Below are 23,388 nucleotides of genomic sequence, written 5' to 3' on the forward strand. Positions count from 1 at the left end.
TGAGCCGCACCCTTTTTGTGCTTATAAGGAGCCTGCCTCTCCCTCCTACCATTCCTACTTGCTATCAGTCTTACTCCTTACTATTCCGGGCTACTCCCGTTCTCTTGTTTATTGTTTACTGATCCACAAGTAGCCTTCTGAATAGATTCATTCTCCATTATTACTTGACACTATGAGTTCCGCTGCTGCAATTGGAGAACTTATGTCTGCTAAGGCAGTCGAACTTCAACAGAATGTTGTGGAAAAGAGGGGGAGTGGAATTTAAAGTGGAGGCGCGCGGAACCCTAGGGATGCGCAAATCTTTTGGGAGTTACGTTAGCTGTTGATCAGAATCAGAACCTACTTGAAGCCCTAAATAAACCCTACGGAAACCCTACTTTGTCATGAGCAAGCAGTGATATGGCCCAGTGGGTAGTATAGCCACTGCATTTTATTCTTTATAGCTATGTTTGAAGCCGCCCCACTTTAACGCTGCTTCTGGATATTAACCTAGCATTGAACACCCCCGGTTATTACCTTGATAATTTTTGAAAACAAATAGCCTTGGTCACCAAAATTTGTGTTGAGACCCCCGCTGCAGTAGCACCAGGTTTATAACAAAGCGGTGAAAGAAATGAGCTCCCCTGGATTTTATGGACTTTACTACAAACCTTCCCTTTGTGGAAACGGCTGAATAGAAGCATCTTATAGATAGCCTGTCCTCCAGTTCAGGCAGATGTACTCAGCTATGGGGAGCAGTGGTATAGGCCTGCGGTATAGCTGCTGCATGGTTCCCTTCAGATCCTCGGTTTGTGCCCCACTTGTGAGCTTTTCCTGGATTTCGGTCTAATATTGAACACCTCCAATTTTCACCTCAATAATGACTCTTGGCAAAAAATAGTCTTGGTTGCAAAATTCATATTGAACACCCCACTGCAGTAGCACCAAGTATACAACAAAGCAGTGAAAGAAATGAGATCCCCCAGATTTTATGGATAATACTATGGACTTTACTACACACCTTTCCTTTGTGGCAATGGTTGAACTGAAGCACCTACTGGAAAGCCTGCCCTCCACTTCAAGCAGGCATACTTGAATTTCCTATCAAGGGGATGAAAAATTGAAGCTGGATCTCCAGACTGTTGGTGAGGAGTTCCACTGCAGTCATTTGAGCATGTGCTTCTTTCTTGTCCCAATCACAGCAATGAACGAACTAGTGCTTCTGAAAGTATTAATATCACTGAGCGCATGCTCGACCGCATTCTGTGGACAGACAAAGGTCTTTCTGCACTTGTCAAGTATCTTCAGAAGATCCATGTTGGCACTGGTCACTGGTATCATCAGCACACGTCTCTGACTCAGAGCCAGAGGGATGAGTTATGGATTAATTTTATGGTGAATTTGAGAGCGGGCATCGCCAATATTGAGGAGGAGGAGTAGCCGTGAGGCCTCCTAGGGACGTTGATAGCTTGGAAAGTTATTATTGAATTGTTTTGGATTTTTACTTATTTATTATTTGAAATATGTTATAGTGAATTTTGCGAAATTTCTTTGTTTTATTTTTGACTTGGAGATTTATTTGTTATTGTGACATGATCTTAGGATCTATTTTGTTTTGTTATATAGCGGTGAAGGGGGTGTTAGTCTGTCATAACCTAGTTGTTGCAATGCACTAAAACAAAGATTTATCATCATCATCATTGAAGCTGGATCAGAAAATGGAGATTAAACTTTGGTGGAAGAAGTTGGAGACAGTATGTCATAACCTAGTTGTTGCAATAGACTATAATAAAATGATTCATCATCATTGTCATCATCATCATCATCATCATCATCATCATCATCATCATCATCATCATCATCATCATCATCATCATGTACTTGGTTATCTAAATATAGTAGATGAAAAATTCAAATTGGATTAAGAAATAGAGGCAAAACATTAGTGGCATTAATTGGAAACAGCCTGGCATAACCTTATTGTTGCATGTAAAAGATAACGAGAAGATTCAGCATCATCATCATCATATCTATAATTGAATTTTTGAATTTTTATCATTTCTTGGAAATATGTGTCATGATTTTTACATGATTTTTTTGTGTTATTCTTGAGGAGATTTTTTTACAACAAATTATCTGTTATTTTGACACGATCTTTTGTTATAATGCCGTGCCCCTTGTAGCGGCATGCTTCAACATAAAATCTGACAATTCCTCCTTCTCTGCAGCATCCCACAGCAACCAACCATGGCATCCACTATAAGAGAAAGTGAAAAACTTTTATTTATTAAGCTAGCTAGAAGGGAACAAAAAAAAAGCGGAGTTGTAGAATTGCTATGAAGGCATATAATATTGACTGCGAAAGTACATTATGTGACAGGATGAGCAATTGATATGTTTGACAACATTCCCTCACAAATTGCTTCAAATTTATTGACCAAGAGAGAAGAAAATAATTTTGTTTGATGTATTTACAACCTAGGAATATGAAGTTTTGTTTTATATTGGCATACATGGAAGGTTTTACCGGCAGAGCAAGACATGGGACGCGTTGGAAAGAACCTGGGCCTTCAGATTCAAACTACAACCAGAGGCTTTGAAACGTGCCTTACTAGTCTGCTTAACCCTTGAAGAACCCTTTTCGAAGATGATGATGATGATAAATCTCTGGTTTAGGTCCGTTGCAACAACTAGGTTATGACAGACTATCTCGCACTTCTCCACTATATAATAAAACAAAATAGATCCTGAGATCATGTCACAACAACAAATAAATCAATAACAAATAAATTTCCAAGTCAAAAATAACGCAAAGAAAGTTCGCAAAATTCACTTTCAAATATTTCAAATCAGATAAAAATTCAAACAGATTCAATAATAATCATCCAGGCTATCGACTTCCTCAAGAGGCTTCAGTGTTACCCATCCCACTCCAGGTCACCAGGTCCCACTCTCAAATCATCCACCAAACGATTGATTCACAACTCATCCCTCTGGCTCTGTGTGAGTGCGGTTTCTGATGATACCAGTGCCAATGTGGGTCTTCTGAAGGTATTTGACAAGTGCAGAAAGACCTTTGTCTGTCCACAGAATGCGGTTGAGTGTACGTTCGGCCATAGTGATAACTTCAAAGGCGCTAGTTCGTTCATCTTTGTGGTGGTGACAAGAAGAAGCACATGCTGGACTGACTGCAGCGGGATTCCACACCAACACTCTGGAGAAGGACGAGGCTCTCTACCATGTCTTGCAAAGTAGCTGTTGAAGAAGCCATGTCCAGTTCGGAAGCTAACAATATAGCTGGCTATACTGCGCGAGATATCCACAAGGGCTTTGTTAATAGAGAGCCGAGGTTTGCCTTCATAGATGCTGAAAACCTCGTGTTGAAACAGGGCATTCCATTCATAAAAACCGCGGTCATCGACTAGCTTATAAAGGAAGCGCAATGAACAGTCATGGTTGACATTGTCTGGCGACGAGGCTGCTTGAGTGGCTAAGCCAAGAGCGTGATTGCTGCCCTCAACTTTGGTAGCAGAGCGAAGCCAATAAATGGAGACTTTTGTGTTGGTTTCGGACAGTCTGTTGATGGCTTGATAGATAACAGTAGCTTGCCGTTGATTTGAAGCGCGCCGAGGCTTCTCCAGGCGTTTCAGGACATTAAGGGCATCTGTGAAGAAACTGATAGTTTGGTTTGACAGTCTTGGTTTTTATGTCCAAGCTGTGGCCTTCGCTAAGGCGGTTATCGTCGCAGAATACAAATTTGAATGGGAGCCCAAAAAGCCATGCTCCCTCTGGTTCTGTGTGAGAGAGGTTTGTTGATGATAACCAGTGGTTTGAAGATATCTGACAAATGCAGAGAGACTTTGTCTGTCCATAAAATGTGATTAAATGTGCGCTCATAGGTGGGGATACAGTTTCAGATGCGATAATTCATTGATCCATGTGCTTAAGTGACTGACCCTTCAAGTTAGAAAGGAAAATTGATTTAAGACTGTTGAAGCTGCATTATTGTTATAAATTTGAAGCTATGCCATCATTGGTTTAGATAAATAGATTCACTGTATGTACATTGCTAGCTGCTTAAACAATTTACAAGAATTCACAGTACATGGAAAAATCACTACAAATAATATAATAGACCAAACAAAAAGGACCAACTTGGCATCAGTGTACCCCCACCACAAGGAAAACAAAAGAATCAGCAACATCTTATTGATAGCTACTGTGAAAATATATGACACAAGACCACAAGGAAAATAAGAGAATCAGCAATGTCTTATTGATAGCTGCTGTAAAGATATTTAACAGAAGATGGAAACAGAATCCATGAAACACTATGAATAAATATCAACTTAGACCCATGATAGCTCAACAAGGAGCAAGACAGAAGAATCAGCAATCTCTCCATTCATCAGATAAGGACGGATCAAAGAATAGCCAGGCTTCCAGTTGCCGATACGAATAGCCCACCAAAGGGAGGGATCGTTCTTGCCAAATAGACCATCATTGTTATATACTTTGATTCGGACAAACGAGAGCTCGCTTGCAACGTCATAAGTCTCAGACTTATCCCAGACAACGGTCGAGCCTTTCAGAGTCTTTGAACGGTCCGTGGTTTCCTTGAGAACGGCGGACTTTGGAGGAATACCAATCTTGTCGAGGTATTTGTCTTCGACCTGAGCTTGGATGACTTCGATCTTCACATAGGGTTTCAACTCCTCAGGGTCTTTGATCTTGCTCACACTCGGAATCGGCATATTTTGAACGCCAATGACGCGCACCTTCAGCTTTCCGGTAAGCTGCGTGATTGATTCCGTCGATTCCTTCACCTCAGGAGAGGACTTCTTGCTGTCAGATGAAGGACGAAGACGGAGAGACTCTTTGAATTTATGAGCGAGCTCGTGAATGTCATCGCTGAGCGAAGTGTCGAAGCTCTGGCCGTCGTTGTTGGCACAGTTGGGCTTGAGAACATAGCCGCCGGTCCCCTCAAAGAGCGCGCGGTTGAGCATGTTCGCCTTGTCGACCTTTTGCCAATTCAAAGCGACAATCTGAGCTCCGTATGCCCAGTACAGAGGGGCATAAGGGTTGGAAGAGTTGAAGCGGTAGCCGTTCGGATAGATCCTCATAAGATATGCAGAGTTGTGCAAGATGACCGCTCTGGGCGTTAGTTTGTCTTCGTCAGGGAGATCTTTCACGTCCGAGTCAGGGGGAGGCTTATTGCGGAGGTTGGAGAACATGCGCTCGGAGACATTGTGGATGTGATTGAACTCAAGAGAGACTGTGGAGGGGGGGAGTTAGATCCGAGAAAGTCAAGAAGGATAGCAGAAGGGAAGAGTTAAGACGTACATTTGTTGAATAGATTCTCAAACGGACGAGGGATAGCATAGATTCCCAGCGCTGCAAGACTGGGATTGACGGAGTTATCACCGATTTTCTCTACCTCGTCAGATTGCTCGGCAGGCGCACTAGCCTCTTCGGACGAGCACGACGAGTCCGAGCCATTTGACTTGACGGAACTAGAGTCGGAATCAGTTTTGGGAGACTGGCTTCCAGCGGCCGCGGCATCCTCTTTCTCGGTCATGGAAGCAGTCTAGATTGAATCGACGTTAATGGACGGCGGCGTAGGACAACAAAGGGGGGAATCGACGTACAATAACAAGAATCTTGTGCTTGAGATCCTCGAGCGAAGGCAGCACTTTGAAGGGGTTCAAAGGACGGCTGAGAAGCATATCGCCAAAAGTCTCGTGCATGATTTCTGCCATTGCGCCCTGCTGGGCGTGATCACAATGGGTCTCGAGCGAGAGAAGGAGCGGGAAAGGCGTGGTTTTGAAGGCATTCTCTGCGATGGCTTCGCAAACCTGTGGGTGAAGTGTCAGTATATAATCAAGATCTTAAAGACAGGATAAGCTGCTTACCTCCTTGAAATCTACTGGATGGACCAGAGTCCAGCCGTGCACAACTTTGGGGTTGCCATTCTTTCCATTCCAGACGTCGATCTCGATGCATCTCGCGCCGCTGAGAAGGGCGTTGACATAGCCATCAACAGAGGCTTTTCCAGAAAGCTGGTTCTGGGTGAGGTATGTGTTGTGAGAAGATCTGGGGTACAGGTTAGTGAGGAGGTGTGAAACTGGGAGAAGGGGAGTGGAGGAGCAGAAGTATGACGTACGAGATGTAATAGTGGCTGAAGGGATGCGAGGTGTCAGAGGGCAAATGCGAGGTAGAAACCTCCGAGATTTGCTTGACAAAATCTTCGAAAGACTGCGAGAGGAAGTAAGGGGGTCTGGTTAGCAACTGCAGGGGGGAAGTGGGCTGTGACAGTGGAAGTAGAGGTGCATACGCCAGTGGTGTGCTGAGATGCGTAGAGATCACGCAGCTGATCTTCGATGGGGCCGGGAGCCAGCGAAATCTCGGGGAAGCGGGGGAGCACCTGGGGCTCCGCGACGGCGGTGTGAGCTTGGTCGGCCATGGTGAGTATGATGATTTAGAGCAGGTTGGATGGACGAGAGACAGGTTGGAGAGCGGCGGGGAAGAAGAAAGAGAGGGCCGAGGAGGATTTTAAGGAGATGTGACAGTTGTGACGTCGTTGAACGCAAAAGTGCACAGTCAACCGGGTGCCACTCTCGGCGCGGCTCTCCGGTGTGACGCCGCACGCCGCACGCAGGTCTGGAAGCACAGGGGTCAGGTACAGTGTCACGTGACATGGACCCTGGGCGGGTGCGAGATTTTGAGGTCGGAGGATGCACTGTTGGCACCGTGAGGAAGAGCACAGGCGGAGGAATTTGACAACAATAGCGAGATTATGCGCTGCGGGAGTTTGCTGAGTGAGCAGATACCAACGCGCCGGAGAGGCCAGGAATAGCAAGGAGCGCTGAGGTATTAAAGAAGAATGCGTACGTCATCAAATGTCCCAAATTGGCGAGTCGCAATCTGTTCCGAGACCCAGAATTATGCTCGCGCTGGCACCGCCACTACCGACCGCTCCGAAAGCCCTTTTTCTCCTCGGGGCTCCTCCTCCTCTCTTTTGCTTCTGTTCCTGCTCTTGCTCTTGCTTCTGCTCTTGCTCCTGCTCCGCTGCCCTTCCCGCCAGGCTCCTCTTCGTTCTCTAGCGGCACCATGCTTTCCCTGCCCGTTCTCCTCGCTACTCTTCTGGCCCTACTCTGCAGGGCAACTGCGATCGAAATCGACGTCGGCGACGAAGGTATCGTTGTTTTGCCTTCTTTCCTCCCCACCCCCTTCCTAGCCTGCTCACTAAATGACTTTTTCTTAAAGACTCCATCAAGCATGCCGCCTTCGTCTTTTCCCACGGTATGATGTCCTACTACAACGGAAATCAGTCTGGTGAGACCCCGGGCATGTTCGTCGATCCTTACTACTGGTGGGAGGCTGGCGCGGCCTGGGATACCCTCCTCGGTTACTGGTACTTAACCGGCGACACCACCTACAACGACCAAGTCAAGTCCTCGCTCCTCTACCAGACCGGAAACGACAACAATTACGTTCCGAGCAACCAGTCTACCACCGAAGGTAACGACGATCAGGCGTTCTGGATCTTTGCCGCCCTCACCGCCTGCGAGCGAAATTTCTCAAACCCTGACGGCGACGACGACCCCTCGTGGCTTACGTTGGCAGAGAATGGCTTCAACTCTATGGCTAATCGTTGGGATTCCGCTAACTGCGGCGGTGGTCTCCGCTGGCAAATCTTCACTTGGAACGACGGTTACGACTACAAAAACACAATTTCCAATGCTGGCTTGTTTTTGATCGCCGCCAGACTCGCGCGCTATACTTCAAACGACACCTATGTTGAGTGGGCTGAACGTGCCTACAACTGGACCGAAGACGTTGGCTTTTTAAACACTGAGTATTATTTCTTTTACGACGGTGCGGATATTTCCGAAAATTGTACAGATATCGACGAACTGCAGTGGTCCTACAACGCCGCCATTTTCCTCGCTGGTGCTGCATTCCTTTACAACTACACCGAAGACGAGCTATGGTACAACCGAACCTGGAACATTCTCACCGGAATCGGCGTCTTTTTCGATTCAAACTCCAGTATCATGTACGAAGCCGCTTGCGAAGTGGGAGGCAACTGCAACACCGATCAGCTTTCATTCAAGGCATACCTTGCCCGATACTTGGGTCTCACTGCCTCTCTTGTTCTCGATACCTACGACACAATCATGAACCACCTGACCACTACCACAACCGGTGTCGCGCAGTCCTGCGTTGGTGGTACCGACAACGTCACCTGTGGCTCTACCTGGCTGAACAAGGGCTGGGATGACACCTGGGGTCTCGGTCAAGAGATGGCTGCGCTTGAGGTTGTGCAGAACCTGCTGATAGGTAGCGTCGATCCCCCACTGACTGCGACTACCGGCGGCTCTTCGGTCGTGGACAACGACACCGATTCATCGTCAGACGACGTAATCACAACTGCAGACAAGGCTGGTGCGGGAGTGCTCACCAGCTTTGTTTTGATTGTCATCCTGATGTTTGGTTGGTGGCTCATTCTCTAAATGATCTTTGTGCTGCTTATTTCATGTTTCTGTGTTTTTTTGTTCCGCTTTGCTGTCTCGATCTTGATTATTTCCGTTAACTGTTCCAGATTTGGGGCGATTCGACTATGCATCTGGCTTCATAGTTCAAGCATTGATGGGTACTAATAGACACGTTTATTTGGTTCTCGGCGCTCGGGTTTTTGCTTTTGTTTTTCTACTTACGTTTTACTCATTTTCCTATGATTGAAATCACTGCTTTGTTTGAGTTGGTCTGTTTATGATGAAAAGTGGGGTCTGCTGTCTGGTGATTATGGCTGGCAGACCGGTTATGTGCATTGTATTTCTAGCGCCTGTGTTGTAAATAAAATAAAAATAAAAATAAAATAAGTAAATCAGACGCAAAAGAGGATCTTCGCGCGGGGAACAAAACGCAGCATGTGAAAGTGGACTTTTTTTTTTATTCATATCTCGGATTCCTCGCAGTCTCTGTCTCGACCTCTTCACATTCTCCTCGTTCTATTGTTCACCATGCAGTCCCCTCACGGATCAAAGCCGAGCGCTGCAAAGTCATCCAGACCACTGGTGGGTGTTGTCGATTTCCTTCCTGCAGTGTGATTGAGCAAGTCTGAGCTGACTAAGGCATGACACAGACCTCGAGCGTGCTCTTTCCCGAAATCGAGAAGCGATTCAAAGAGAACCCGTCCGAGACCGCGTCGCTGCAGGGCCTCTTTATCTTTTCTATCCTGCGCCAGCGCCAGATTGTGGACGAGTGGTCGATCCTATTTCCCGGTGCGGGGAGCAGATCGCTGCCTGAGGTTCATCACCAGGCGATCCCGTCCGGGCTGGCAGAGAAGGCAAAGAAGCGTCTGTCGACCGTCGTCATCGAACTCGATGATCGGGATCTGGTCAAGTACATCACCGGTAGTCTTACGGGGCTTAAAGGTGTTACTTCAGGTCGGATCCATATTGCGGGTGACATTGATCTCGCGCTGAAGCTCGAGGATATGTTTTTGAAGGTGGGCGGGATTCAGCAGACCCTCGCGTTCTTGAGAGAGAGGCAGAGCAAGCTCTGAAACAGCCGTTATTATTCCCTTTACGTTTGTGATGATACTATTTTATGTTCTCTCCAGCAAATAAACAATGTATTGTTTTACTAAGCCTTCACGTAGAGATCGACGTACTCGTCCACGTTCAAATCCAGCATATCCTTACCCGACCTCTCTAAAATCTTTGACACCTGCTGCTCCGCAAACCTACCCTTCAAATGTCTTTCAAACTTGTCTAGCAAGACCGGAGTTCCTTCCTCGCGACGAAGACGGTGTCCGATCGGGTAATTGACTTCTTCCTCCAGAACGGTGCCGTCCGAAAGCGTGACCTTGAGAGCATTGCCTATGAATCGCTTGTCCGGAGCGTGGTAGTCAACCGTAAACTTCTTTTCCTCGAAGCAAGTCATTTTTTCTCTGAGCTGGTCAATGGCTGGGTCGGCAGCCACGGTGTCGTGGTAGTCGTCGGCGGTAAGGCGGCCATGGATCAAAGGGATTGCGACCATGTACTGAATGCAATGGTCTCGATCGGCGTAGTTGTAAAGCGGACCATTCTTGTTAATAATTCTATTGCCCGCCTCCTGAGTGCGGATCTCGACCGAGGAAATGTCCTTGTATGTCTTTCCGGATGCAGATAATTTGCCGTGAATAGTCATGGCAGCCTCGACCGCGGTCTGCGCGTGAAACTCGGCAGGGTAGGAGATCTTGAACAGGACGTTCTCCATTACATAAGAGTCGTACGGTCTCTGGAATTCAAACGGCTTCCCCTTGAACAAAACGTCATAAAATCCCCAAGTGGGTGCGGTCAGTACGGACGGCAATCCTGTCTCACCCTTCTGGACCATGAGCGCAAGGTTGACAGCACGTGAGCCGGCGTCACCAGCTGCCCAGGACTTGCGCGATCCGGTATTGGGAGCGTGGCGGTATGTACGCAGAGACTGGCCATCGACCCAGGCTTGAGAAACAGCGTCAACAGTCTGATCGCGAGAGAGTCCGATTAACTTAGAAACAACGGCGGTGGTCGCGACCTTAACGAGGACGACGTGATCGAGCCCGACGGCATTGAACGAGTTCTCGATCGCGAGGTTTCCCTGGATCTCATGGGCCTTAATCATAGCTTCTAGCACGTCGCTAATCTTAAACTGGCGGGCAAACGGAACTGTCGACGTGCCGTCAAGCTTGTGAGAGCGCGAGAGCCAGTCAGTGACGGCAAGGATGCCGCCAAGGTTGTCCGACGGATGACCCCATTCGGCGGCGAGCCAGCAGTCGTTGTAGTCGAGCCAGCGAATAGCGGCTCCGATCGCGAACGCTCCGCGAACGGGATCAAGCTGATGATTAGTGCCAGGAACGCGCGTGCCGGCGGGTACCGAGGTGCCGGGAACGACGGGGCCGAGCAATCTCGAGCAGGCATCGTACTTGAGAGCTTCGAGACCGCAGCCGAGGGTGTCGAGCAGACAGAGCCTGGCGGTCTCGACAGCGAGCGGGGAGTCGATCTTGTATGAGTGGACATAGTCGGCAATCTCGGTGAGGACCTTGTCTGGCTGGGGCCTGAGGTTGTCTGTCATGATTGAGCGAAAGGAGGGAAGGGCGCTGGCGAGGGCGGAAGTGACGGGACGGGGCAGAGAGCGGAGGAGCATGAAATGAGCAGAGCACGTAGAGGTGGATCAGAGAAATACAGCTGGAGGAGGATGTCAGGAATCAGCAACAGAAGAGAAGAAGAAGAGGAAGACGAAGAACAGAAAGAGCATTTTTATATGAAGTTCACGGAACTCGGCTGAGGCCTTCGAAGATCGATATTCAGCGCTACCCCGCACCACATAATAAAATAATCAACTGCTCATGAGCAGTGGAGCCGCAGTTGGTAAGATCTGACTAATCACCTCGTCTCCGCTTCCCTTCCGCCGAGTGCTCTTAAGCCTCATCCCCGTCATCCATCATCCACAGTCCTATCCACTATGAACAGAGGCCCGTTAATACTGTCTATCGAAGAGGCAGAGTATCTTCTTGATCAGCTTGTATGTAAATCCTACTCAATCAGCAACCACTCAGCTAACATTACATGCAGCCTCCTCCCGGCGGAGACCCGCTGGCCACAAAGCTTCGCGAACGCCTGCTCGAGTTCCTCAAGGAAGTCCGCAAGGGTGCAGAGGGTACCGGAAAATAAATCATCCTACTATTCTAGTTCAATTTCCTCGATCAACAATGACTGCTTGTTTATCAAAAACTGTTCTCCGTCGAGTCCTTGCCCACGCTGCTCGTGCTCGAGCTTCCGCCCTGTACATTCTGCAAGATCCCGTCCACGTAGTTTGCTCCCGACCACTTCTGGTGCGTCAACACGTCGCACTTGAGTTCCTTCTCCTTCCGCTGAATCAATTCGACATACGCCTTCATCCCATCAGTCCGGAACCGGCGCGACAGCTCGCAAGTTACCGTAGCGCCGCTGTGCAATCCGGCCAGAGAAATCAGTTGCAGCACAAACCCACACTTGCCCAGCTCCCACACAAACTCCTTCAAGTCCGCGTCCGAAAATCCATGTGCGCTCCAGTTGAACGACGGGCTGAGATTGTACACTAGCCATTTACCGGGATACTTTTCGTGCACCGCCGCCGCCAGCGCCTGCGCCTGCTTCACATCCGGGCCCTTGGTCTCGATCCAGAGCATGTCCGCGTACTGCGCGTAGATCAGTGCGCGCTTCAAAGCCGGTGCAAGCCCGTCTCTCACGTGGTAATGTCCCTCGCGCGTGCGGGGTGCGTCCCAATCAAAAAACACCTCGCTTCCAACGTATTTCTGAGCAACTATGCGCGCATCGTAGTTCGACAGACCTTTGGCTTCGGCCTTGTGGGCTTCAATCTGGTCTGACTTGCCATCTTTCGCCAGTCTATCAGCAACCACTTCGTCAAACGTTGACAGCCTCACCTTTTCCATCCACTCGCTCTCGAGCGCGTTCAATTCCGCAGACGAGATCCCGCTCTGCTCGGCTTCGGCTAGCACCTGTGCCAGCGGCTTGACCGGCTCGGAAACTCCCAAAATAAACTCGTGATCTGCCGGATCGACGGAAGACGATAACAGCTTAGCCGATTCAGCATCTGTCCGTGCAATTACAAGATTGCGTGACCCCATGATATCCCACTGCATGCGAGTGGCAATCAAGCGCGAAACATGAGTTGACGGTGGAACGACGACTTTCCCCGCCAAATGTCCGCATTTCTTGCCGCCGTGAAGTTGATCCTCCAAATGAATCGCTGCTGCACCCCTTTCCGCAAAAAGCTTTGCAAGCTTCATGACTGCAGACAGACCGCCGTGGCCGGTATCGCCGTCGGCTATTATCGGGCGCAGGTAGTCGATCCGGGGATTGCCGCCGCGGACACGAGCGCGTCGCTCGTCCGCAGACAGCGAGAGCCATTCGTCCCATGATCGCCTGTCATGTAGCTGTTGAGCGCGAAAGAGTCGGTCGACCTGGTTAGGGACTGTATCGTATGGGTAATCGCCGAGATCGGGGGAGACTTCGTTCGTGGTCGTGAGCACGGCTGAGCAGGCCCAGCCAGACACGTAGAGCACCTCTTGGTTCTCCGCCATCTGTGTCATCTGCACAGGATCAATGGCTCCCATTGTATGCACTGGTAGCTTTTGCGCCGCCCGCTCGGAGAAAAGGGCGAATAGCTTGTCGGCCTGCACGGAAGATGGATACGGGGCCGGTAGGCCGAGTGTTCCGCGCTTCGAGACCACGTCGCGCGCCGAGTAGGGTCGCGTTATGCCATTGTACCGCGGGGAAGCCCACTCCGCTTCAAGCTGAGCAGCCTGTTGCTCTATGTAGGCCTCCTCTTCGTCGACGGACGGAGGAGGGAAACGGGACAGGGTCGAGAACATTGCGAATGCGGGGATGCTGCTGGGACTGCGGAGAAGTGCACGTGATGCAACGCGACGCGCGAGCGGCATGGTGTGTGCGCGTGCGAAAGAGAGCGTGTTTGAGAGAAGGAGAGGTAGGAAGCAGTCTGCAGAGAGAAACAGACTGGAAGAGAGCGAGGAAGAGCGAACAGAGAAGAACAGGAGCAGAGTCATCAGCTTAAGTAGTGCTCGATAGGCAAATAGAGCGGTAATTAACACGTGCGGGGAATGACGTCGATTTAATTTTTATTTATTTCGCTTTATAATATCCTTCTACTTGAAATACTTTCGACATCACCGCCTTAGATGGCAAATTGCAGTGGTATTCCGTTCTATTGTTCTGTCTATACTGATTGATGTCTGCATTACTCTAACTATTCTCCTTACAATATCACCAGCGTTCACATTTGCCCATCTTGACTCCCTCCAGCGATACTCCGTCTCAAGTCCCCTACGCGCCATCGCTCACGTCGATCTCGACGCCTTCTACGTATGCTCAATGTCTGACGCTGACGGGAAGAGCTAGAAATATGGCTAATCTGTGATCATATATATAGGCACAATGCGAAACCGTTCGTCTCGGTCTCGATCCTGATGTACCTCTGGCCTGCCAACAATGGCAGGGCTTAATCGCCATCAACTAGTCCGTCCTTCCTCCTCGTATTCTTTTGTCTTAAGCCTTTCACATATTCTAATCTGAACTTTTTCACAGTGCCGCTCGCAAATTTGACATCAAACGCCATGAAACAGTCACCGAAGCCAAAAAGAAATGCCCCGACCTTGTCCTAGCTCATGTTGCAACCTGGAAGCAAGGCGACACCGAATACAAGTACCACGAAGATCCAGACGTCGCAACCCACAAAGTCTCCCTCGATCAATATCGACACGAAAGTGAGCGCATTTTCAGAATATTCTACGACTCATGTGATAAAGTTGAGCATGCGGGTATCGATGAAGGATTTCTTGATCTCTCACGAATGCTTTACAGCTGCGTTTTAGATACATATCCTACCATCCATGCTCTACTCGAACTCAAGCGAGAAACAGGCCGCCTGTCTGACCATATGCCTTTACCTGAGCTCAAGGCTGGTGACCTAAATTGGAAGGGCAATCTTTTCCCGCAGTCGTCGGACGATCAGACCGTTGACGACGACTCCGACAAAGAACGCCAGGTTGACTGGGATGAAGTCTTGCTGATGCACGCAAGTCACATCGTGGCCGACGTTCGTGGAAAAGTACTTCAAGACCTGAAATACACCTGTTCGGCGGGAATTTCAACCAACAAGTTCCTCGCAAAGCTATGCAGCGGGTATCGAAAGCCAAATCAACAAACTGTGCTGCGAGAGTCAAAGGTCGCGCAATTTCTGTCTGAGCTTAGTTTTTCGAAAATCCGCGGATTGGGCGGAAAACTTGGGGATTCGATCGCGAAAACGTTCAACGTGCCAGAGGAAAACTCTGTGCCGTTTTTGCTTACGATTCCAAAGTCTGATCTCGTGCATGCATTGGACCTCGAGACTGGGAGCTGGTTCTACGATATCATCAGAGGACGAGATTACAGCGAGGTCAATAGTGACCGGGTGGAGGCAAAGTCGATGATGTCGGCTAAGAATTTCAGACCGTCGATCAATACTACGGAGCAAGGAGTACAGTGGATCCAGACATTTGTTGCCGACATCTCGTTTCGAGTAGCGGAAGCCGTGCGCAATACCTCAAACCTGAGATTGCCAAAGACTGTCGTGATCCACACCAGGCATGCTAATAACCTGTCGTTCTCGAAGCAGATGCCAATTCCACCTTGCACGCTGGAGTCTCTATCGCAGACCCTGTACAACACCGGGGTCGCACTTTACAAGCAGATCGAGAAGGAAAAAGCAAAGTCAATGTATCCGCTTCGGCATATGAGTTTCGTGGTGAATGGCTTTGACTTATCAGTCGCCAAAAATCAAGCTATCGACGCGTTCTTGGTCAGAAGCTCTAGTCCTGACCGTAACAAGAAACGGACACGAACAACTACAAATGAGGGTCAGAATATTGTGGAAGTTCCACCAAAAAAGCATCGCGGTGGAATAATGTCTTTTATTACGAGTAGCAACAAACCGCAAGCGCCCCACTCCGAGCCGACACCTCGGTCGCGCTCGCGCTCGCCGTCGGCAACTCCACTTCATTCACCTCCTCCTGTTCAAAATGCCGAGGAGGACGAGGGCGACACGTTTGTATGCGAAGTGTGCAATAGCCGTATAAATATAGCGGAAGTAGTGGAACATCACGATTGGCACTATGCAGATAATCTGGCGCGGCAGCTACAGCAGGAGGAGTCTACGGGCGATGGTGGGACTCAGAGTACAGAGAGGGGCAACAGTAAGCATCAACAACAGCAGAGGAAGAAGAAGACGGTGAAGCTAGAGAAAGGACAGCGGAAATTGTTCAGTAAATAATAATGACAATGTAATTCCTAGACAAAATGCAGAATGTAAAAAGAAAAATCGAAATAATTGGAATCCCGTGCGGCTGCGGGGCTCTGGCAGAAGCCGAGCTGGTGCCTTCAAGATCCGAGGATGCCTTGTTCACCTCGGCGCCATCCTCGCTTTCGTTCCAAAATATCTCTTCCTGTGAATTTTTTCTCACTAAAATTGGATACATTTCCAGGTCACCAAGAGCTATTCTGTATAGCGACCTATAAAGACTCTGCAGTCTGCATTTATACCGCAGATCGGCGCGTTCGATCACTCAACCCGTTGATCCGATATGCATCGCTAATCTATTGAGCTTGTTCACCAGTCTCCTCAGCGCCTTTTTCTCTGTTCTCTTTGCACCCCGAACAGCTCAATTCATTCAAACAATGCCGACAAGCGTCACCAGCACGAGCATCGATGCTATCGGTTCGTCTGGCAACATCACGAAGCGCAAGCCGATCGTTCTCGACCGGCGCCCGAGCAGCTCCAACGCGGATCAAACGCCACAGTCCAGTTCGCCATCGCCGCCTTCTTCCTCCCCGGTGGAAAAGGAGCAAGAACAGCCAAAATTCAATCATATATACCCGATACACAGTGCTAGCAAAGGCAGTATACTCTCGAGGGAGTCTACTACCCCGGCTCCTAGTTTTGTTGGACTCAAGAATCTTGCGATGATCGTCCTTGGTGCGTGGTTGCCTGATTTATACTTCTTTTACCGTGGGCTCAATTAGATCTAACCGATTTCTCAAACGATAGTCGTCAGTAATTTACGGCTTATGATCGAAAACTACGCAAAGGTAAGCGGATCTAAAACTGCCGGCTTGTTTACAAATCGCATCGACTGACGCCAATCGATTGAACGTCTAGTACGGAGTACTGCTATCATATCTTCACCTAGGCGTCTCAAAATCTGATCTGATATGGACTCTCCGCTTAACAGCCTTGATTCCGCTGCATTTATTCGTGGCCTTGGTAATAGAGCGACTGGTAGCCATACCGACCATGAAATACGTTGCCTACTTCAACGCCAAGCAGAAAGAAGTGTCCGACAAGGGTTCCTCGATATCGCTATCTTCGCGTGCGAACATCGCAAACAGTCTTGCGCTCTTGCGGCCAAAGCCAAAACACCTTTGGCGTCTGATTGTTTTCTTACACTCGGTAAATGTCTTGGGGTGTCTTTGGTTTACGACTGTGATGGTGTATACCAAGATCGACAATCCAATGATGGGCACAGCATGTGAGACTCATGCTAGTATGTTTGATCCTGCTTTTTGTTCAGCTATTAGCGCACCTTCATTGACTTTTCTTATTCTTTCTAGTTATCGTATGCCTGAAGGTAGCATCATTTTCATTGACAAATCGTGATCTTCGAGAATCGCTGCTTCTGGCCTCCCCCGCTGTTCCGGAGCTTTACAGTTCGAAGCAGTATCCCAAAAACCTCAGCGTAGGAAACCTGTCATATTTCTGGTGGGCCCCTACGCTTGTTTATCAACCAGTGTACCCCCGGTCACCATCATTCAGACCGCTGTTTTTCATCAAACGCATAATCGAAGTTATCTCATGCACGCTCTTGATTCTTTTTCTGTCGGCACAGTACGCGGTTCCGACGCTCGAGAATAGTCTCCAACACATTCACAATCTCGAGCTATTCGGCATCTTGGAGCGTCTTTTCAAGCTTGCATCGATCAGTATGGCGATCTGGCTCATTGGATTCTTTTGTGTTTTCCAGTCAGGACTCAACGCTCTGGCTGAAGTCATGCGTTTCGGCGACCGAGAGTTTTATGATGACTGGTGGAACTCGAGATCGGTTGGCGAATACTGGAGACTGTGGAATAAGCCGGTCACAAACTACTTTAGACGACATATCTACGTGCCGTTGGTGCGAAGGGGGTGGAAGCCGACGACTGCTAGTGTCATGGTTTTCTTCGTCAGCGCAGTACTCCATGAAATCCTCGTCGGTGTTCCGACCCACAATATTATCGGGTATGTACAGCTCTATTCATTATTTCTTCATTGACATCTTCTAATAATCTATAAAATAGAGTTGCTTTCGTCCTTATGCTGCTCCAGATTCCTCTCGTTATGTTCACAGTCCCGCTGGAGAAAATCAACAGACCATGGGCGGGAACTCTGGGAAACTGCGTATTCTGGCTCAGCTTTTTTATCGGTCAGCCGTCTGCTGTATTGATTTATTATTTCAGCTGGAGCGTCGACCATGGACGGACTGTTGGGGACGAAAAGTTCGCGCTTGATTGAGTTATGGTGTTTGATTGATACATAGGCTGTTGTTGTCTTTATTTTATTTTTACCTAGTGTGTCTTTTATTTGGGTGTGGGAATTTATCAGCATTGTATTATGTACATCCAGTAGTATTTTCGACGCATCTACCTAAATTATACTCACTCGAGATGCTGATCAAAAATCGGCTACTACCTAAACAGGCAGAATTCCAGTTTTTTCCGCAAACCCTAAACGGACTCGCTCAAAAATAAAGAATCGCAGCTCATCTCGAATTCTCTAAACTTCACAACACAAATAAACAGCCATGTCGAATTTCAACAACACTATTCCAAACCCGACTAAAAATGCTCCGGGAGTCAGTAGTACTCCACTTGCGTTCAAGCCCAGACAGGTCGCGAAGCCCGCCAGCTCGACGACGACGACGTACTCCGCCGCGCCAGTTATCTCGAGACCGCCGGTGATTTCTACCAGCGCCGCCACTATTTCCGCGCCGCCTACTCTGAATAGAGGTGTGGGTGGTATTTCGTCGCCGTCATCGGCTGGAGCGAGTCCGGCTGCCAGATCTGGATTTCAGAGGGCGTTCGCGCCTATCGGGTCGTCGTCGGCGTCACGCAGTGGGGGAAGCGCGATTGGAACTTCACGGCCGTTCAGCAGCGTCAACAGTGGCAGCAGCAGTAGCAATACAAGCCGATTCAGTTCACCCGCTCCAACTATTGGGAGCACAGCGCAGACGAAAGGGTATTCTCACGACATGCTCGATCAGGCGAACATAGCGCAGCAGCAGTCTGCGTATATTCCTCAACATATGCGATCTTCCACTCCATCCTCAGGCGCTTCGGGATCCAACAACAGCTACGCCGCGAGTACTAGTGGCGCAGCTGACGGCTCTGGGGATCATAAGAGTTTGTATGAAGTAGGTCCTGACGGCAAGCGTGTGACTGTGATTCGCGAAGGCGGCGGCCGGAAATGGGAAGACCCGACTCTTCTCGAATGGGACCCGACGCATTTCCGATTATTCGTCGGAAACCTAGGCGGCGATGTCTCAGACGAGACCATGAAGAAAGCGTTCGTCAAGTACCCTTCAATGTCGCGAGCGCGCGTCATCCGCGAAAAGGTATCAGGCAAGACAAAGGGCTACGGGTTTGTGGCGTTCAAGGATCCGGACGATTACTTTCGTGCGTTCAAGGAGATGAATGGGAAATATATTGGTTCGCACCCGATTTTGCTGCGGAAAGCGAATACGGAGATCAAGGCGAAAACCGTCAAGAGCAATAAGCCGTATGAGAAGGCTACCGATGATATTTTGAAAGCTTCATTACACAGTTCAAAGATTCACAAAAAGAAGCGATGAGCGAGATGCTGCACAGAAAATGTATGACTTCCCTCTTTACCTTTATATTTGCTTGTTTTTGTTTCTTTTATATTCGGCTTTCTTATTTAAAGAACCATGATGATATCAGAGTCCCGAGAATACAAGCACTCACAATCCACCCGGTTATCAGCTCCCCTACCAGGATCTAATCACGATGTAACCTCAGATAGCGATTCTTCTACCAGTGTGTTTATTCAAAAAAGAAACTAGTGGGTTCGCAGATGCTGGAGGATGGATTGGGTCGAGTGCTTTGTCGATGACGGTTTAAAATTACTTGATCTAATCTGCGTTTTCTTTTCTCTTGCCCATTTTTGTTGTATTTTTCTATGTCGGCGACTATTAATTACTCAATTACTAACGTGCGTACTGTATAGGTATGATATGGCTTGATGTATAATAGATAAATTAATTATTAAATAAGACGGTTCCGTCTTCACATGCTCAAGTACCAGTTACAGAACACGTAGATCTCGTAAATACAGGCGACATTCCTTCTTATTGTCAAGGTTCCAAACTCCCATCGGCCAGTTTGTTGATATGTGCTCTATCTTGTTTATTCGTATTATCGTACACGGGTATATCTACCCCAATGGTGCCCTATTGCGTGGAATATCATCATCTTCCTGATTGTCTTCTCACATGGCGCAAATGAAAACAATCCTTATCATCGAGTAAGGTTGATGGAGTCAAGAACCCCTTTGACCCATTCAGTGCTTGCAATGTCAGACACCGCCGATCGCGACTCCCGTCGTTGCAGACATTTTTCGACGATCTGCATCGCACTCTTCCAAATCTCCTCCGGCTCCTCCTCTGCCGGTTTGTCGTCGGCTGCGGCCTCTAGTGTAGTCTCTTCTGATGTTTTCCGCCGCAGCTTGATCCAACTCCACTCAACTCTTGCGATTCGATGCTTGACGCGATTCCGAGCGCTGCTTTTGCGGCTTCCGGGGGTTACGGGGGATACTTGAGCTGGTGGTCCGTCAAACGGGAATCGACCTTCTATTAAGGCGTACAGTAAGACACCTAGAGCCCAAGCATCGGTCTGACGGCCGTCGTATGGTTGGCCCATAATCAGTTCTGGAGGAGCGTAGTCTTCAGATCCACAGCGAGTTGTGAGCATAGGTTTCTCGGGATCGATATGTCGTGATAGACCAAAGTCGGTCAGAGTTGTGAGAGATCTGTCTTTTGATATTGCGTCAAGGACTGAGGATTGAGGAACGTTGAGGAGTACATTCTCGAGCTTGATGTCGCGGTGGACGATGCTGTGGGTGTGAAGATAGAGCACGGCGGAAACGACTTCGGCAAATAGTCTGCGGACGACGGCGGGCTGCAGGATGGTCTCGCGTTCGGGGCTGGTGGCCAGGTCGAAAAGATCACCTCCGATGCAGAACGGAAGGACGATCAACGCTCGGGTTTGATCTAGGTTGAAGGCCACGAGATGGATTAGACATGGGTGATCAAGATCCTGCAGGTTAATTGAGCGAGTCAGTAATTGAAAATTTGGGGCACAAAAAGTACGGATCATGAAGATTTTCGGCAGACCTTTAGAATATCAACTTCTCGCTTCAGAGAGCTCTCGATGCGTTCTCTTGAAGCACCGCCAGCGCCAGCGAGCTCGACGATCTTGACGGCAACGAGTTCTTTGCCGCGAAACTGCTCTAACCGACTTTCTTTCTTGTCTTTCCGCTTTGATTTGTCACCTCTATCGGTCTTTCGGTCGTCGTTGTCATCGTCGTCGTCATCGGACGATGAGGTCGAGGGTAGGATCAGCCTGGCCAAGACCACTCGTGAGAACGAACCCTTGCCGAGTAAGCGAACTTCTTTCCATCTGAGTTTGCGAAGTGAGCGGTGCTCGTAGGCCTCGAAGACTTCGAGCGTGGGTTCGCGGACTGAGCTTGCGCGGGTCAGCTCGCGCTGCAAGGGATCTTGGCTGTTGAGCGTGAGTTCTCCATAGGGCTTGCGCGGACGGGCTTGGACGCCAGACGGTGGCGGTAGTGGTGGAGGACCGAGTCTGTGGGTCGAGGGCGTGCGCGGAGGGCCGACGATGGGGGAGGGGAGGGGGGTGAGATCGCGGTAGAATGTGGGTGAGTCGATGGAGCGGGCGCGCGCGAGGCCCGAAGCCGGGGCGACGAGGGAGGGTGTTGGAGTGACAGAGGCAGAAGCAGGCGCGAGCGACGAAGCCGAGCTGACGGAGGTGTTCACACTGAGCGCAGTCGGGCGCGTTGCGGGTGTCGACATTTATCGTCTTTTGCTGGTTCTGCGCCGGGCTCGTTGCGACTGCGGACAATGGGAAGCGGTGGATTCCCCTCAGCCGCAGCGAACCGGAGTAGCACAGGGTTGGGGCTCGCCGCTTCCGGAAGCGCATCAACATCTCATTTTATTTCTTACTCGTTATTTACATTCTGCTCTGCCTTTCTAGGCCTCGAGCACCACGACGTCGTCCAGTTCGACGCCCTCAAAGTCCTCCATGTACCGGATCCGCATGATCTCAAACACAAACAGGCCCACGCTGCTCGACGGCACCGTTCCCAGTGCGTGGCGGACGAAGCCGCGGTACATCCATTTGAGCCAAGACCCTCCATTGCGGCCCCGGTCTTTAAGCCTGCTCGCTTCTGCAAGCGTGCGTCGGTAGGAAGCCACGTAGATGTGCGCCAGTTTCCGCCCGCTCACGCGCTCTGATCGCTGTATTCCGTCTTTGTCTTTGTTCTTATTCTGACTGCGGTACAGCGTTCTGTAGTCGAGCGCCTCGAGCATCGTCAGATGTATGTTCTGTAGCCGGCTGAGCGGGTACTGAACCCCCTGAAGTGCTATCGATGCAGCTGCTCCGGCCCCGAGTACTGTAGCTGGGTATAGCGCCGCCGAGGGCTTTTCTCGTATGCTATCTACAGACTGTTCCGTCCCAACTGTCGCTCCTTTCTTCGCATCCGCATACCTCGGCACCGGCGCACCGTAGCTCTCAACAATATGCCTGTAGCTCCATTGTTTAACCCCTTCAAAAGTCGAAAAGAACACGGCGAATCCAGCCGACTCTTTCACGAACGAGAGCGAGTATCCCGCCATAACGCCGCGCACTCCAATCGACTGGAGCTTCTCGAACCCGTACCGCCACAACGACTTGTGCCGCGTCTCGCCCGTGTTTTTGTCGTCGGGGATCAAGAGCTCGGAGACTGAGAACCGATGGAAGATTGCATCCACCGGAGCCGCGGCTAGAGATTGCATTGCTCCTGCGATGCCACCGGCCAGGAAAGCTTGGCGGTAACCTATCGAGCCTGACTCGTTGTCGGAACCGAATCTGACTAGTGGGAGTGCGGTCAGGTATGTGGTGTAGAGCACGACTCCGATCATGGAATTTGCAATCAGTGGTGGGAGAACTATTATCGATTGTCAGTACGGTTCACTCGGACTCAAATTCACCTCTTCTTGGTTGAATACCCACCCTGCTCTGTGATAAATCTAAATCCATACTCGTTCACCGCATGCTTCAAAAGCGCCAGACTCGAATGCGTCTTGAAACTGTAAGGCAAGCTCGAAGCAACAGCCGGGTTCACGGCCCGCGGCACCATCAGGTAGTCCACACGCGTAGGCCGGAACAATTTCACCGGCACACGCGCATAGAGTGCTATGAACTGAGAAAGAAGCGCCCGAGTTCCCGCGGTCGCTGCGCCGACGTACTGATTCGCGGTATTATTGTTGTTGCTGTTCATGGTTGTAGAATCATTACCGCTCATCCGCTGCTGCTGCTGCTGGAGTTGCTCGTCGGTGGAGTCGTCGCTCAGCATGATGCTGCTGGAACTGGGGTCCCCTATCGAGCTCGTAGACATTTTTTATCGGTTCATATCTTGAATTTTTTGGTGAGTGTGTTTCTCGTGGAGGTGGACGAACAGAGACGGTTTTTGCTGGCGTCGAGTTCTCTCTGAATC

General features: G+C 49.5%; 11 protein-coding genes across 11 annotated transcripts; 6 read left to right on the forward strand and 5 right to left on the reverse strand.

Moving 5' to 3' along the window:
- Positions 1 to 4,012: 4,012 nt before the first annotated feature.
- BZA70DRAFT_285524 (PLC-like phosphodiesterase) lies at positions 4,013 to 6,758 on the reverse strand. Its single transcript, XM_064913746.1, has 6 exons — positions 6,314 to 6,758; positions 6,143 to 6,234; positions 5,892 to 6,072; positions 5,628 to 5,834; positions 5,323 to 5,566; positions 4,013 to 5,254 (listed from the first exon to the last, which is right to left on the reverse strand). The coding sequence occupies exons 1-6, from the start codon at positions 6,440 to 6,442 to the stop codon at positions 4,329 to 4,331; spliced, it is 1,779 nt and encodes a 592-aa protein (XP_064765620.1). The 5' UTR covers positions 6,443 to 6,758; the 3' UTR covers positions 4,013 to 4,328.
- A 331-nt stretch (positions 6,759 to 7,089) lies between these two features.
- On the forward strand, positions 7,090 to 8,495 carry BZA70DRAFT_292105 (glycoside hydrolase; the record flags this gene model as incomplete). The annotated part of the gene is made up of 2 exons (XM_064914351.1): positions 7,090 to 7,174; positions 7,246 to 8,495. The coding sequence occupies 2 exons, from the start codon at positions 7,090 to 7,092 to the stop codon at positions 8,493 to 8,495; spliced, it is 1,335 nt and encodes a 444-aa protein (XP_064765621.1).
- Positions 8,496 to 8,750: 255 nt separating this feature from the next.
- On the forward strand, positions 8,751 to 9,590 carry BZA70DRAFT_98430 (uncharacterized protein). The gene is made up of 2 exons (XM_064915590.1): positions 8,751 to 9,059; positions 9,128 to 9,590. Exons 1-2 carry the CDS (start codon positions 9,006 to 9,008, stop codon positions 9,548 to 9,550), a joined length of 477 nt encoding a protein of 158 aa, XP_064765622.1. The 5' UTR covers positions 8,751 to 9,005; the 3' UTR covers positions 9,551 to 9,590.
- A 40-nt stretch (positions 9,591 to 9,630) lies between these two features.
- Positions 9,631 to 11,085, reverse strand: BZA70DRAFT_292107 (MmgE/PrpD family-domain-containing protein; the record flags this gene model as incomplete). Its single annotated transcript, XM_064914352.1, has 1 exon — positions 9,631 to 11,085. One exon carries the CDS (start codon positions 11,083 to 11,085, stop codon positions 9,631 to 9,633), a length of 1,455 nt encoding a protein of 484 aa, XP_064765623.1.
- Positions 11,086 to 11,316: 231 nt separating this feature from the next.
- BZA70DRAFT_98382 (uncharacterized protein) lies at positions 11,317 to 11,711 on the forward strand. The gene is made up of 2 exons (XM_064915589.1): positions 11,317 to 11,535; positions 11,586 to 11,711. Exons 1-2 carry the CDS (start codon positions 11,476 to 11,478, stop codon positions 11,682 to 11,684), a joined length of 159 nt encoding a protein of 52 aa, XP_064765624.1. The 5' UTR covers positions 11,317 to 11,475; the 3' UTR covers positions 11,685 to 11,711.
- A 26-nt stretch (positions 11,712 to 11,737) lies between these two features.
- Positions 11,738 to 13,387, reverse strand: BZA70DRAFT_242546 (isocitrate lyase; the record flags this gene model as incomplete). The annotated part of the gene is made up of 1 exon (XM_064910567.1): positions 11,738 to 13,387. One exon carries the CDS (start codon positions 13,385 to 13,387, stop codon positions 11,738 to 11,740), a length of 1,650 nt encoding a protein of 549 aa, XP_064765625.1.
- On the forward strand, positions 13,323 to 16,042 carry BZA70DRAFT_98314 (sister chromatid cohesion protein Eso1). The gene is made up of 4 exons (XM_064915588.1): positions 13,323 to 13,727; positions 13,804 to 13,895; positions 13,963 to 14,048; positions 14,118 to 16,042. Exons 1-4 carry the CDS (start codon positions 13,712 to 13,714, stop codon positions 15,838 to 15,840), a joined length of 1,917 nt encoding a protein of 638 aa, XP_064765626.1. The 5' UTR covers positions 13,323 to 13,711; the 3' UTR covers positions 15,841 to 16,042.
- A 202-nt stretch (positions 16,043 to 16,244) lies between these two features.
- Positions 16,245 to 18,114, forward strand: BZA70DRAFT_242690 (diacylglycerol O-acyltransferase; the record flags this gene model as incomplete). Its single annotated transcript, XM_064910574.1, has 5 exons — positions 16,245 to 16,542; positions 16,615 to 16,655; positions 16,726 to 17,110; positions 17,178 to 17,841; positions 17,901 to 18,114. 5 exons carry the CDS (start codon positions 16,245 to 16,247, stop codon positions 18,112 to 18,114), a joined length of 1,602 nt encoding a protein of 533 aa, XP_064765627.1.
- Positions 18,115 to 18,331: 217 nt separating this feature from the next.
- Positions 18,332 to 19,888, forward strand: BZA70DRAFT_98840 (uncharacterized protein). Its single transcript, XM_064915592.1, has 3 exons — positions 18,332 to 19,471; positions 19,602 to 19,784; positions 19,846 to 19,888. Exon 1 carries the CDS (start codon positions 18,404 to 18,406, stop codon positions 19,448 to 19,450), a length of 1,047 nt encoding a protein of 348 aa, XP_064765628.1. The 5' UTR covers positions 18,332 to 18,403; the 3' UTR covers positions 19,451 to 19,471; positions 19,602 to 19,784; positions 19,846 to 19,888.
- Positions 19,889 to 19,917: 29 nt separating this feature from the next.
- BZA70DRAFT_285538 (kinase-like domain-containing protein) lies at positions 19,918 to 21,760 on the reverse strand. Its single transcript, XM_064913747.1, has 2 exons — positions 21,017 to 21,760; positions 19,918 to 20,939 (listed from the first exon to the last, which is right to left on the reverse strand). The coding sequence occupies exons 1-2, from the start codon at positions 21,704 to 21,706 to the stop codon at positions 20,136 to 20,138; spliced, it is 1,494 nt and encodes a 497-aa protein (XP_064765629.1). The 5' UTR covers positions 21,707 to 21,760; the 3' UTR covers positions 19,918 to 20,135.
- A 123-nt stretch (positions 21,761 to 21,883) lies between these two features.
- On the reverse strand, positions 21,884 to 23,247 carry BZA70DRAFT_300354 (mitochondrial carrier domain-containing protein; the record flags this gene model as incomplete). The annotated part of the gene is made up of 2 exons (XM_064914701.1): positions 21,884 to 22,839; positions 22,905 to 23,247. The coding sequence occupies 2 exons, from the start codon at positions 23,245 to 23,247 to the stop codon at positions 21,884 to 21,886; spliced, it is 1,299 nt and encodes a 432-aa protein (XP_064765630.1).
- Positions 23,248 to 23,388: the final 141 nt, after the last annotated feature.

This window comes from Myxozyma melibiosi, assembly GCF_037950935.1.
Source record: "Myxozyma melibiosi strain Phaff 52-87 chromosome Unknown BZA70scaffold_16, whole genome shotgun sequence".
Lineage (NCBI taxonomy): Eukaryota > Fungi > Ascomycota > Lipomycetes > Lipomycetales > Lipomycetaceae > Myxozyma > Myxozyma melibiosi.